Source organism: Oxyura jamaicensis, chromosome 3 (assembly GCF_011077185.1).
Source record: "Oxyura jamaicensis isolate SHBP4307 breed ruddy duck chromosome 3, BPBGC_Ojam_1.0, whole genome shotgun sequence".
Taxonomy (NCBI): domain Eukaryota; kingdom Metazoa; phylum Chordata; class Aves; order Anseriformes; family Anatidae; genus Oxyura; species Oxyura jamaicensis.
This window is the reverse complement of record NC_048895.1, coordinates 14,833,813-14,847,683: the sequence shown is the minus strand read 5'-3', so window position 1 is coordinate 14,847,683 and position 13,871 is coordinate 14,833,813. Positions and strand designations below refer to the sequence as shown.

Sequence of the window (13,871 nt, the reverse complement as noted above, 5' to 3'; positions counted from 1 at the left end):
GAACAGCAGAGCCTCAAACACCACTCTCACCCCCTCCACAGGTTAGACAAACTCAATGTTTGCTCTCCAGTGGTTTCTTCTGGGGAGCATAGAGTGGACTTGAATGTTAAAGCAGTATTTCCCTGCACTGCTGAACGCTGTACCAGAAAGTAAAACATTCTAGAAGACCAAAGGAGCTCCAGCTAGTTCAATATATGGATATATACTGACCAAAGGAAACTGAGAAGAGCTCACGCAAAGTTTGCCTTTAGTATACCACCCTCCCTTAAAATTACCCACCAGGGGCTGACCTTGACCACATGAAACCCCTTCTACTCTTGGCAGGCAAAACTGGCTAATTAATGGCAATTAGCACAGGTCCTAGAAAAGGTGACAACATTGTATTTGTGTCTTGGAAAGCTGTTCATTTCCGTGAACCTTGGTACTAACCAGGTAACGTCATAAATGTTGTTTTGGAGCAGAGCGCTAAAAGTGAAAGCTGGTTATTATCAGTTCTCTGTAAAATAACAGTGTATATCCAGCATCATCTTATGAGGAGGAAGGGAAAGGAAAGCCAAAACAACGTACCAAAATCCACCAACCCTCTATCAGAAATGGTTAGTCAATTCCTGGAAAAAACTCATGAGACTGAAGCTAATCCTTCCTTATAGTCACTGCTCGGATGTTGAGATGAAAACCGCAAACAGAACAATCTTTTAAATTTAAATGAAAGCAATAAAAGGGAAGTCAGTCCCAATCAAGGACTTTGGTTTCAAACACCAAGTTAATGAATACCACCAGCAGCTGCTCATCGCTTCATCAGGAGGGAGATAAGGCAGAGGCCAGCAAGCGGGCTAGCGTTGTGGAGATTACTTCCCCAGCTGCCACGTGTAGGGGATTTCATGACCCGGCACATAAGCCACTGATGTCACGATCCCCTCTGCTCACTGCTGAGTACAGTTTTCCATCTTTAGAAAATGTATTTCCTGACCTTTCACAAGAAAAATATTACGTTATCACAAAAGCCTACACTGCGAGACCCCTGTGGGGTCCTAGGGCTGACCACAGTATTTTAATCTGCTGCAAATTCTGGAATGGTTTATATTTATGAATCAAAAATACGTTCCTATAGTCAAGCCCTCAGTATTGTTGTTTAAAAGCTAAAGCCAGAACCAGACCTACCACTGCTCCTTGCTTGGATTCTAGGAGGGGCTTTACCGCAGGTCAGTAGGCTGTTACTTTTCCTCCCCTGGTAAAATTTTTGACAGTTGCCTAAGATCAGTACAGGAGAAAAAAATAATAATAAAAAGTAAAAAACACTTCTACTGCTTGTCTCTGTGGCAGGCTATCTAAGATGTAAGACCCACGCAGGAGCTGGCTCCAGCAGTGCTTTCGGCAGCTCAGCTGGTAAGGCGGTCCCTCTTCTTCAGCATTATATAGGCACAACACTTAAGACAGAAAGAGGAAAGAAAATTCATGACTCCATTATCAAACGAGGAGGAACTGACCAGCCAGGCCCTTCATCCCGTGCCTCCCTGCCAGCAGAGCACCTTGCTGCAATTTGCTCTGTGGGGCTAGCCCCATGAGGTCAGCCCCATCCTGCTGCCAGCAGGCATGCTGTGAAAGGGACAGAGAGGGAAAAGCTGCCTGATCCATTCCCACACCAAAGGAAACCTCAACAGGCAGCCTGCCAGCAATCTGGTCTTCTTTTGTACTACAGCTCAGCATCACAAAGGGAGGAGGCAAATTAAAGGCTGTGCCACAGCCCTCATCCCACCAGCATCTTGAAATCACTGTGCTCGGCCCTCCAGTTAAAGGGGCTGGGTACCACAACAACACTCCCGTCCCGTCCCAATGCCGCCCTCAGGATGCAATCCAAAAAACCCAGCACGTGCCAAAGAAGAAAGTTTAAGGCTCTGCAAACACCAGAAGGCTTTCACGCAACCCACTGCTGTTGGTCTCCATTAAAGGTGGGAGAGGACACAAGCAGACTCCCCCATGCTTTCCCATGAATCTCTTCAATTCATCAACGTGCACGTCTCACAAACGTTACCACACGTCTATGTATTGCTGCTAAAAGCTACACGACAACTGCTACGGTTGGAAAATGAGCAAAAACTAGTCTGTAGAAAACCAGTTTGCTAGCACTGGGGTAGGCGCTCAAGCTTCATTTGACTCAGGCACATTCTTGACACATCCCCTAAATACATGATTCATGACATCTCTTTCACCAAACCCTTTCTTCTTCACTGCCCAGCACAGATGATGCTCGGTTAAGCAGCAGTACTTCAACCTCCCCTTCTCTTCATGCAGTTTCTGGCCTCACCTATACAGAAAACTGAATGCAGTTATTTTTCTCGTATTTTTTCTGGGACATCCATCCCTTTTAGTCACTGCACCACCAAACATCACCAAAATTTCATTTTAGGGGACCCCTGGAGAACAGGAGGGTGTTGCAACTTAAAAGCAGAGGAAGACTAGCCAGTTTCCACTAATTCTCATTGTCTGCTTAGATCAGCTGCAGCCTTACTTGATAGGGACTAAGCATGAAACAACCTGTTTTGTTTTCCAAGGCATATGTTTTTCACTTCAACTGCAATGATGACTGCTCAACACCACTGCAAGTCAGCCGCCCTACCCTAGAAATCCAGGGAATGGAAAACCACCTCCAACCTGGCTGTAATATTCTACCTAGCTTCAGCCAGGAGCTCTGCAGCTGAAGATGTGACAAACCCAAATTCCCCAAGGCAGCATTTTCCTGCATACCAGTGCGGCAGTCTCTTCTGTTCATGTCCTAAAACTCTTGGACAAAGACCCTCCAACTTCCTTACCAAGCAAGTAGTTTCACTCGCTGCTCAGTCGCCGTTCTCCCGAAGTGCTGGCTGCTTAATGAGCATGCAATGCTGTAGAAAAACAGTTTGGAGTTGCCTCATTAAAGGTTGTATCATAGACCTAAGAGCATGCACCAACCAGGAGAGTGACTCAACCTAGTTTTGACTGCTTGTGTTTGCAACCCTACCTAACTTCCCTAACTTACTAATGAACCCCGAAGGCCCAGGGGTGCTATTACTGACTGTGCTGTCCCCAGACACTCAGCAGCACGTCCGAGTCACAACGTGCCTTTGTAACACCCAGCCAAGAAGCTGAGAGTAAGGGTTGGCACTTGGCTATGAAGTAGCCAGAAAGGGCAACAGATTGCCAAGGACAGCAACACAGGTGGCCCAAGGGCCACTTTACTGGTGGCGTGTCCTTGGAAAGCCAGGCAGACAGCTCTTGCTGACAACAAGGGAGCCTTTTTGCTCCCTACATATAGGCCCTTTTAGTGCCCGTCCCTCTGCTGCTCTTGGCTCTGCTCTTACTGTTCAAGTCTTTTCCCTGTTCCCAGCGTTGTTTCTCTTCCCCTGTTTAAACAGCTTTCGAGAAACCTGCAGCAGCAGTGCTGGAATTGTAGGACAGGCACCTTCTCTCAGCTTTGATACCAAAATGATCTTTGAAGAATAGTTCTGTCAGGCTCTCAGAAGCAAGTGCAAATTTGATTCTTCACAAGTGCCTAATTCCACCACAAGCCCGCTCGCGTTCACAGGAACAGCACAAAGCGCCTCCTTGACAGCACGGCAGCATCTTTCCAAACTGAAATGTCTTAGTTCAAAGCCTGGAAATGCAAGACCATCTCAATAAAATAAAGGTAAATGCATTTACAACACATTTTTCCTTGTTCTACACTAGAACAAAGACATTCCTCCTAAGCAGCAGGAGGTAACAGGTCAGTGCGACAACCACTGCCAGAGGTTCCACCTTGCCTAAACCCTGGATGTTGATAAAGGTATAGAAGAGCTCTGAAAAGCTGTGGCAAGCCCACCCGTGCTTTATTATTTTTTAATAATTAAGAAACTCATAATAGTCTACTTAGAAAGTATGCAGGCCTGAAGGTGCCAACATCCAAATCACAGGGAAAAAAAAAAAAAAAGGAGCTTGAAAGAACATCAAGAGCTCAGCTGTTGGCTTAAGGTGACATTAGTTAGGCAGGCCAGTCCCAGGACACGCACACAGTACTATTACACCTCTGTAAAGCTGGACTACATTTCTGACTACCTTATCTCTTCTACTTCCCCAGTTGCAGAGATGGAGCTCCTGGAAAAAGTCTAGCCAAGGGCCACTAAGATGATTCAGGGACCAGAGCATCTCTCAGAAGAGGAGAAACTGAACAGTCCCAGCTCAGCCTCCAGAAGAGAAGGCCCAGGGAGACCTTGAAGGGAGAAAGAAGAGCCTGAGCTGGGCTCTTCTCAGCAGTGCCCAGTGCCAGGACAAGAGGCACAGACTGGAGCACAGGAGGTTCCCCCACCATCAGGCAGCACTCCTGCACTGTGTGGGTGACAGGGCACTGGCACGGGTTGCCCAGAGATGAGGAATCTTCATCCTCGAAGGTCTTCAAAAGCTGTCTGGACTTGGTCCTCAGCAGGCAGCTGTAGGCGGCCCTGCCGGTGGACAAGGCCACCTCCAGAGGTCCCCTCCAACCCCAGGCATTCTGCAAGTCTGGTACTGATCTGGTGGGGACATCCCTCATTATCACTGACTACAAGAAAAATTCAGAAAAATCAGAGCCTCTGAAGAAGTTTTTACAGCAAAATCTCAACCATCTTCCTCCTCAAAGAGGCTTAAAAACACAGAAAATTATTAACACAATGTACTCTCTGCTCCCAGTGTCTGTCAAAAATAAAGAGGAAATATTCATTTGACTTGCTTCCAAGAAAGCAATTAGATGAAACAAATATGTTGAATAAAGTATTTTACTGGCAGGATGACTAAGAGATCAAGAACATTTATTGATCTGCAGTCTTGGACCCAAAAAGCTCAAACCATATCAACCAACTAAGCTTTAAAATTAACTCTATCCTCTGTCAAGGCCTCAAGGCCACTCAACCTCTTTTAATGCACCTTTGTGGGATGTTGCTAGGCATGAATTAATTAATTAGATATTCTGAGTCTCAGGTAAATCTGCCAGTTTATCTGAGAGTTGCATGCGCTGCCTGGTTAGGAAGAAAAGGACAGATGCAGGATGACATACACACCTTACAATTTCATGGCCTGGCTGAAATGACCTCAGCCCAAAAGCTGAGCTAGCATTGGTAAATCCTCTTGGCTCAGTGAAACGTTGCCACCAGAGCCTACAGCATCGTGCCCTTAACAGCACGAGCTAAAACCCAACACTTCACAAAGCTCCGCTGGACTTTGTCAGGCCTGCTGTTCCTGAACATCTCCTAGATCTCAACAAGTCAATTGTTCATGGGCAAACATCCTGCTTTTCACTCAGCTCTTCCAGGTTACGGTGGTTGTGTAAATATTGAATTTACCATTCTACATTACCTTTTCTGTCTGTTCTACAGAAATTAAAGGAAACAAACAGAAAAGCCACAACAGACATTTACATCACAGGTTAGTAGCCAGATACACACACTGTTGTAATTTCAGTGTAACTTGAGCTATTTTATCCTTCAATGAAAGAGGGATAGTCTGACTAGCTGTGCTTCAGAACAAGAACACGAGCAGGAACAGTTATCTTGGAAAAGGAGCCAGCCTAAGTTCAGACCCTTCTGTTTACACACCGGATAATACCTTTGGGTTTTCATACCCCAAAGGAGAAGTTTGGATGCATGCACTGGAACGGGCCTTTGGTTGTGCAGTCACCTTCAGTCAGTAGCAGGGCTTTAGAAAAGACACCTTAGAATAGTTTACATCTCAGGTTAAAAAGACAAAATAGAGCAAATACACATGACAATCAGAAAAATAAGTCAGGAAAGAGAAGAGTACCAGTTTAAAATCAGTTATCTATCCCCTGAGTAGGGTAGGAAAACGTATCATGTTTTCTAAACATTTAGGTTCTTCAGTGTATAGAAGTGTCAAGGTACCTCCTGCAGTGTGGGAGCCCTCCCTCCACTATCCCAGAGTTCTTGGGAGAATTACAGAGTTACACACACAAGCTTAAACCGTGTCTATTTAACTGAAACGTGAAAGAATGGTTCCGACACTTCCTCTTCTGAACAAGATCACGTGCCACAGGCCTGACCGGGGTAAAAGGCAACTGCTGTGGGGCAGGGGAACGAGCACGTGTTGCAGAGCTATATGGAAAAATTGCTTCTCAAGGGGAGGGAGGAGACCAGAGCAGTCTCGCAAACCCACCCAGGGGCTAGGATGCTTCTTTCCTCCAGCTCATTCAAGCTGCCCCACGTCTCACCTGACAACTTCTGCACATATGGGACCAGCCCTACACCAGAGGACGCGAGCTGACAGAAGAAATCTTCCAACATGAACAGCATTCACAAAGCTTTGCTGGCCTGCTGTACATGTGAAACATCCTCCCCACCTCCCCAGGCACCGCAACAACTGACTGCCACGATTAACAGCAGACTGTACTCTTATTAGTCAATAATTTAATGCCACACAAGACATGGCCATGTTAGACACCGCAGACATTTAGAGATCTCTGCCATTTGTTCCAGTCTCGGTGCAAATGTAGGACATGTGTTTTTAGCTTCATTTTCTATGGAAACTGAACCACATGACCAGACTGTATGTCTCGTCTTTCCCTTCTCCTCAGACCCAAAGGAGACTCCAGACATGATAACTGCATCTTGCTACCAGAGCGGTCAAAGCCAGCAGTCTAGACAAACTAAGCACCTTTTAACGGAGACAGCAGTCTTGTAAGGCTTGCAGATTCATTGCTGCAGGAAATGTTCAGTGAAGCTCACAGGAAAGAGGGCTACTCTGCTTGTAGACTGTTGCACACAACAAACCCAACCCCATGCAAGAGAAGCCTTACAAATGCCCAAATATTGGACAGACTTCACTTAACTCGCCTTTCTTCAGGCTACCACGTCATTAGCTACAAGACGTAAATTCACAGGCTTCCTCATGGTGTTTGTAGGAATCAAATGTTAAAATTTAATTCTAAGGTATACTACAGGGCTGAAAAAGCCTGCTTGTATTCTCTTCAATTGGTAGTGTTCTCTAGTTGTAAAAGTCTCTTATTCACACTTGATCTATTGCATGGATGTCAGATTCTTTACTATATATATTGTCTTTGAGACACTTCTAGTAGGGAAACGTTCTTCTTTCTAATTCTGCTTAAGAATTAACAACTGAAATTGAACTGATGACACTGGCACTAAACAAATAACCGAAGCAGAAATCAGACTTAAGTGTTTCCATAAATTAGCGTTGACATCAACAGCAGCTTATTTGCAGCTTTACAGCTGAACTGAGTTAAAAGGAAAAAAGAAAATTAAAATATTTCTCATTTCTCCTGCTGCTCCCCACACTCAAGAGACCGGTCCCTCCAAGAGCTGAGGCTGCTTGTCACCAGAGCTGGGACTTAATGAGCAATTAACTAACCTTAGAGGATTTTCTTCGGCTTCTTCTTGTCCAAACCACCACGAGTTTATCTGGCTGCCTGTTGAAGAAAAGGAAGAAACAGATTCATTTACAACAAAATCAATATGAAAACAGAGTTTTCATATTAAAACTCTTGCTAGACAGACATAATGACATCATTAGAGGATACGTTATCTCTTAAAAATAGCTTATCTGAAAGTACTCTTGGAAGCAGTCATTCAGCAGGAAAAATAACGCTCTATTTATAGAAAAAGGCTGTCCTTCATTCAGCACACTAATATCATCCTTCTCTCCTTGCCTGCAGGCATCTCCCCACAGGGCAGCGAACAGGATTCAGCCCACACTTCACTTCTGCAGATCCAGCCTCTTTAAATACACCTTTGAAACAATCCAGCACCAAAATAAACATCAATGCAAAATCCAGCTTGAATTTCTAAGCAGGCAGATTGAAAAGACTCTGCTAAGGAGCAATGCAAACAGGTGATTGCACTTTTTCATCCCCAAAGGACTACTTTTCCTACTTGAATACCTCAAAAAAAAAATCAAGAGAATGAAGTACTGCATCACTCAACATCTCCCTGGATGACCGCAGACAGATAAATCAGAGCTTCCTCAACTCCTGCTCAAAAGGAAAAGCATGCTGAAACACAACGTGGCTCTCCAAGCAATTCATTATCTGGCATTTGTAAGGAACGTAGATGGAAACTCAATACAGTATAAATTATTTTCTCGTGAGATTTCTGAAGATTTATGTCTTGGTTAATCACCCCTATTAGTTCTACGGTTGTTCTGGGTAATTTTTGACACGGACTTAAGGTTTTTTTTGACCTGTGATCCACTTCCCATCCTCTGACCACGCTTCTAGTCCCACTTCCAGACCCACGACCCCTCTTCCGGAGCCTCCCAACCCTCCGTTCCAAGTTGTTTCCTGGCCGATGACACAGCTTCCATCAGCAAGCCCAACGTTGCCAAGGACTTTGAGCAGAGCTCACATCTCCACTGAAACGTGCCAAAGCTGTGACTCTGCCTGGCCAAAATCGCTACCGTCATTTTTGAGATGCTTTTGTAACAACCCCTGCCTTTCTACAGCCAACAGCAAAGTCTGTTACCTGCTAAAAAAAATCACAGTATGGGGGGAGAGAGAAGAAGTGAAGATGCTCAAAGCATTCATGAGAAGATGCATCCAAATAAAATTCACAGAAGTACTCAGAATCACAGGAGATCACATCTACTTCATAGCCAGCTCTTTTCTAACAAGAAGCCAACTGGTTTACCAGGCTGACAGCTCATCCAAGGCGCTGCTGAAGTGCTGGCGACCACATCGCATACTTTCCCACTGAGCTGTTCATCATTTCTGCAGGCTGCAATAAAACTAAGAGATCACCTACAATTTACATCCATATCCCCCCCGAACTGAAGTTATCCTGAAGAACAGCCACAGGTAAAGGACTGCTGCTGTGCAGGACATAAGGACAGAGGCTTTTATTGGCTGTTCTGTATTGCACCTTACTCCATTAACATTTCTCTTGATTCCCAGCTTGGGGAAAAAAAAAAAGAAATAACCTGCTCCATTTTAAATTCTGTCAGCTCTCTCTCAGGGCTTGTTCAGGAAGCCTGAAGTGTTTGTTGGCTCTTCTTGGGGCTTCTCTTGAAAAGCCCTGTTTGGTAAACGAGGACAATCTGTTACACCTGGGCAGCTTTTCACTCATTTGGTGCCTCAGGTGCAATGGGTTCTGCCTGCTGCATACTCCCCACCCCTCCCCCAGCACAACTCGTGGAGTTGTGCCTGTGACACCAGAAAAAGAAATGCCCCCAAGTGACCGCCTTGAAGCAAGGCAACCCAAACTTCCAGCCTGCAACAAACATTTTTTTTTTGCTGGAGTTGTTTCACTTCACACTTCAAAGCTGACTTATTCCCATTTAAGAAATCTGCTTGTGAAGCAAATTTAGTTTATCCTCAACTCACTTGATCCTGAGCTTGCCTCTGAGCACAGAGTAATGCCAAAAGCAGGAGGAGGGAGGAAAAACAAGGAGAAGTCGCATTTCTGCAGTGCCGGTGGCTGCTGCGATGACAACTCCCTCTCCAAGCGTGAGACCATGTCCCCAACGTCACACAATGGCAACCTGGGCAGGAAGAGGCAGGACAGCGCTGGCCAGGGCCCAGATGAAGAGCACTTTGGTCCAAAAATAAAAATAAAAACCAAGGCAAAGGCCTGGTGACAGCAGAGGCACTGCCATCCCCTCCAGGCACCGTTTTCACCTTGTCCTGCGCGCCTTGGCATCACGAGTGATTTTTCTGCTGACAGCCCCAGATTCCCTCCCGTGCTGGACGTGCCGCAGAAGTGAAGGGCGCAGGCGGCTCCTGGCGTGCTAACAGCAGGAGGACAGCCCGAGGAAGAGGCCCAGGAGCTGTTACACAAGTGTGCCAACAGGACAGCCAGGAGAGGTGGGCACAGGAGCCAAGCGAGGAAGGAGGAGGAGTGGCAGTGCTGGAAGGAGGTGATCCAAAGCAGGGATGATGCACACCTGCACCGCAGACACTTGTTCATGATGGGGTGCTCTACAAGAGACACGGGACTATACCAGAGGCCTTTAAAAAAAATAGAGAGAAGTGGCTATGTGTAGATGCAACACTGTTATTCTGAAAAAATTAAGTAGCAAAGCAATTGTGGAGTGTAGACAAGCCCCAGTGCAGGAATCCTTCAGAATCTGGACACAAAACAATCAGCTGTGGGCAGTCCTCTCCTGTGATTCTTGCATGCGTGTCCCAGGCTGGTAACCAACCTCATATTGAATTTTAATTCTTTCATTTCTTTTTAAACCACGGCATTGCTCTGCTTTACACAGCCTGCCGGGGACAGCTGGTGCTTCAGCGCAGCTCCCGAGTGGGAGCAGTGTCACATACACACAGTTGCCACCAAGACTGGATTTACTTCCCAATTTTGAAGAATCCCCTCTGCCAGGAATACAAAAAAGAAAAAAACTAACATGAAAAAAACAACCGGAGACTCAGCTCAGATGGAGAACAAGCCTTGCTGATAGGAGAGCACCAGCAGCACCCGCTCGTTCCCCGAGGCTCTCTCTGCAGTCTATTTATTTTGCTAAGCACTGAGCACACAGTGCTCCTTCAGCTGCGAGTATTTGAGAAATCCACAGCTAGAGGTACTCTGCCAGAAAAAAACGAGAAAGGTAAGCACAATATGGGAGAGCGAAAATTTGGCCAAGTGGAATGGGGAGAGGAGGGAAGCGAAGATCCCAAGGGATGAGCTTCCCTGCTCAGCGCAGCACATGCTCAACTGAAACAAAACACCAACAGCAATTCTTCTAAGGTGCTTTCTTCAAGAAAGTCACAAATCCAACCATTTAAAAATACCTCATTGGACAGTTTTACAAGAGAGGCCATGAACAACCATCTCGTCTGCAACCCGCTCGCTGCTCTTCTCTGCCAATACGCTTCTAAAAGGAAAAGCCCAGCTCACATTTTAATCAGCAAATTTGGTTGAAGGTTACGAGCATGTTGCAACGCTAGCAAGTGCCCAAGCCGTGTAATTCAGTCCACTCATTTAAAACACTTAAATAATATTTCTTTCTCCAGACTTCTCCCCTCCTGCACATCACAAACCTGGGCTGCTCGTTTACCAACAGCACAAGCAAATCCTGCCCCCCTGAACGGTTAGGCTGAAGATCAGATTTAGTTGTGTTGTTTTTCCAGTAAGTGTGCTTTGTACACTCAGAAATTGTTCCAAATACAGAACGCGCTGTGTTGCAAGCTGAACAAACACCAACGGGCAGCTATAAAGAATCAAATTAATTTCCTGTGCGGCACAAGAACATTTCTCATCCCTCCAAGCCACCAGCTTTCAGATGGCCACTTGCTCAGCTCCAGCCGGGTCAGGGTGTGCAAGGTAAGGAAAAACACACCGCTCACCCTATGAAGACAGGGCTGGGGCAGGGGCAAGAAGGGAGGTTTAGCTGAACTGCTGCATCTCCACGTTAAATAATTCCTTCAATCCGTACAATTCAACCAACCTTTCGGGGGGGATCTGGCCTCACTGGAGGCAGCCCCTGGGAGCTGGAGGAAGGTGCCTCTAGAGGAGCATCAGCCCCTGCTGAAGGCACAAAGAGAAGCATCCAGCTTGGACTCAAAATGTGATGCTCATAAAGCCTGCCATAACCTTGTGTCTGCCGTCTACTCATTTGTGTGTGGTTCACAAGAGGAAACCAACCCCTGAGAAAAAGGAAGTTTATGGCCACGCTTATTGTATTATTTACAAGCGATAAGTGAAAGTTACTCAGCAAAACAATGGGGAAGATATGGATTGCAGAGCCTGTGGTTCAGGAAAAAGCTTTGTCATCACCCTACGAAGTTGATAATACAAGAATAAAAACACAGATTAAGAAAACATCTACCATTTAAAAGCATGCCTGCTTTTCCTGTCAGACAGAAGTTACGATTCTGGTACTTTCAGTTCTCCCATTAAAACAACTGAGTTAGGGGAAAAAAAAAAAAATGGAACCAGACTTCCCCATTTATTTAATAAAGCAGTAAAAACACTCCACAGACTCGAAAGAACTACATCATCTGCTCATCACCTTACATGCCACAAAATTTACTGATTGACAGGGAGATTGTGCAAGAGACAAGGTCTTCTGGGGTCTGATGATTCCAGGAAATATTTGGCATGATATTTTGATTACAGAACTCTCCAAATACCATTTGGGAGAGAAGGACATAAAAGGTATCGGTCTCCTGCTAGCTCTTGTTTTGTAAATCCCTTAGCAGAAACAGATAATGTCAGCCAGGAAAGATACACCCTGCTCCACCAAACCCACTGGCTGAAAGCAGAAAACTACACAAGACTTCACATTTAGCATCTGTTGCTGGACAGGATCGCAAATGCCCCGAACTTGAATTATGGCCACTGAAGCCAACGGCAAGACCAATTACTAACAGCCCCCTGGTTAAAAGGCTGCAGACACAAACAAGGATTTGTTTGTAACGAGGGATCGTTACGTTTAATAACACCCAACCATCTTTACGTGCTTGTAATGCAGGAGGTACCTTTTGGGGATGTCCACAGACAGACACGCAGCCCGCATGTTTGTTTTGGCATCTAATTGCCTGTGTTGAGCTTAGCTTTTTGGGGGGAAGCTAGTTTTTTCTTCCCATGTTTGATCAGAACTGCATTAATTACTACAGACTGCTAGATTACTCTTGTGAAGCAAGCATAAAGGAGTATAATTAACAAGAGAAGCAGCAGCGTTAGCACAATAGCACGCAGATGCACCTATTGAAGGATAAAAATAATTACTTGAGGACTGAAGTCAAAGTCCTACCAATAAGATTTTTTTTTTTTTAACCTTTCATCCCCTGTGCATTGTGCACACCAGCATGACGTGGGAGGTGTTCATTAGGAAGCAAGGCTCCCTCCCCAGCAGCACAGAGCTTTCTACCTGACTGCTGGAATGCCATCGGGGCTCTTCAGCAGCCTCTTAAAAATACACACCATCGGTTCTGCACCACCAGTGATTTGGGATGAACATTACTTTTTCCTCATTTTACAAATAATTACTTTGGAAAGTTGTCTTTGCAGTGTAGTCTGCTGCACTGGCCGAGGAACTAACCAAGCAATCTTGCACTGAGCTTCTTCCTTCAGCGTTTCCTCTTGGTGGCAATCAATGAAATTCCACAGCTGCCTACAACACCAGCACATCCAGGTGAGTCACCATCGGCACTTTAAAGAGACCTCGAGATGCCGGTAGGAATGATGTCACACGTTGCTGCGTTTGCCAAATTAGCCCTCTTGTTGAGTGAAGGCACAGCGCTGAATGCACGTCAGGAACAGGGAGAAGAAAATGCCAGGCAGGTAAAGCCCGCTTAAGGTACTTTCAAGGTGAAGCTCTGCCTTTCCGGTCTGGGTTTTGGGTTTTCTTTGCCACTCCCCCTTCCCTTCCATCATGGATGCTGCCAGCCACTATTCAAACCGCTCCGCATCACTCAACCTGATCGAACAAGATGCCAAGCTGAGCCAGGATGGGTGACTTGGTCACCTGGCCTTGTGGTCACTTGTGCACCTTCTGGGTGTTACCGCATCAGGCTGTACCAGAGCAGCAGCCTCCCAGCCTCATTTATCTGACTAAACCCCAAGCCCCTAGCAGACAGCAAAGCTTGCTCTTCCCTCGCTGCCACCATCCGACAGTCTTTGGGAGGCTGGGAAATTTCAAAAAAGCAAGCATGAGAACAGGCACAGCAAAAGGACACCGTGACCGAGATCCCTCCACCTCTGTGTCTTCACTTCTTGCACTTAACACAGTACATTTCCTCCTCCATTTCTTCCTACAAGAGGTCTCTACATATTTTTTCAAAACACTGATTTTTCTCATGAAATTAAACTTTTTTTTAAAAAAGACACATGCAGTTAAATAAACTGGCCTCTACAAAACTTCTTTGTCTCAGAATTATGCTTTGCTTTCCCTGAGAAGATCTACCCTGTCTTTGCTTG

General features: G+C 45.7%; 1 protein-coding gene across 14 annotated transcripts in view; it reads right to left on the bottom strand.

Annotated features, from left to right (window-relative positions):
• EHBP1 (EH domain binding protein 1) overlaps positions 1-13,871 on the bottom strand; it is a 208,428-nt gene that overhangs the window by 172,933 nt on the left and 21,624 nt on the right. For all 14 annotated transcript variants that reach the window (XR_004749520.1, XM_035322052.1, XM_035322061.1 and 11 more), the window contains one exon: positions 7,369-7,426. Coding sequence is in view for 13 of the 14 variants with exons in the window: in XM_035322052.1 (XP_035177943.1) it covers positions 7,369-7,426 (58 nt within the window). In the remaining variant the exon portion in view is untranslated. The remainder of the gene's footprint in view (positions 1-7,368; positions 7,427-13,871) is intronic.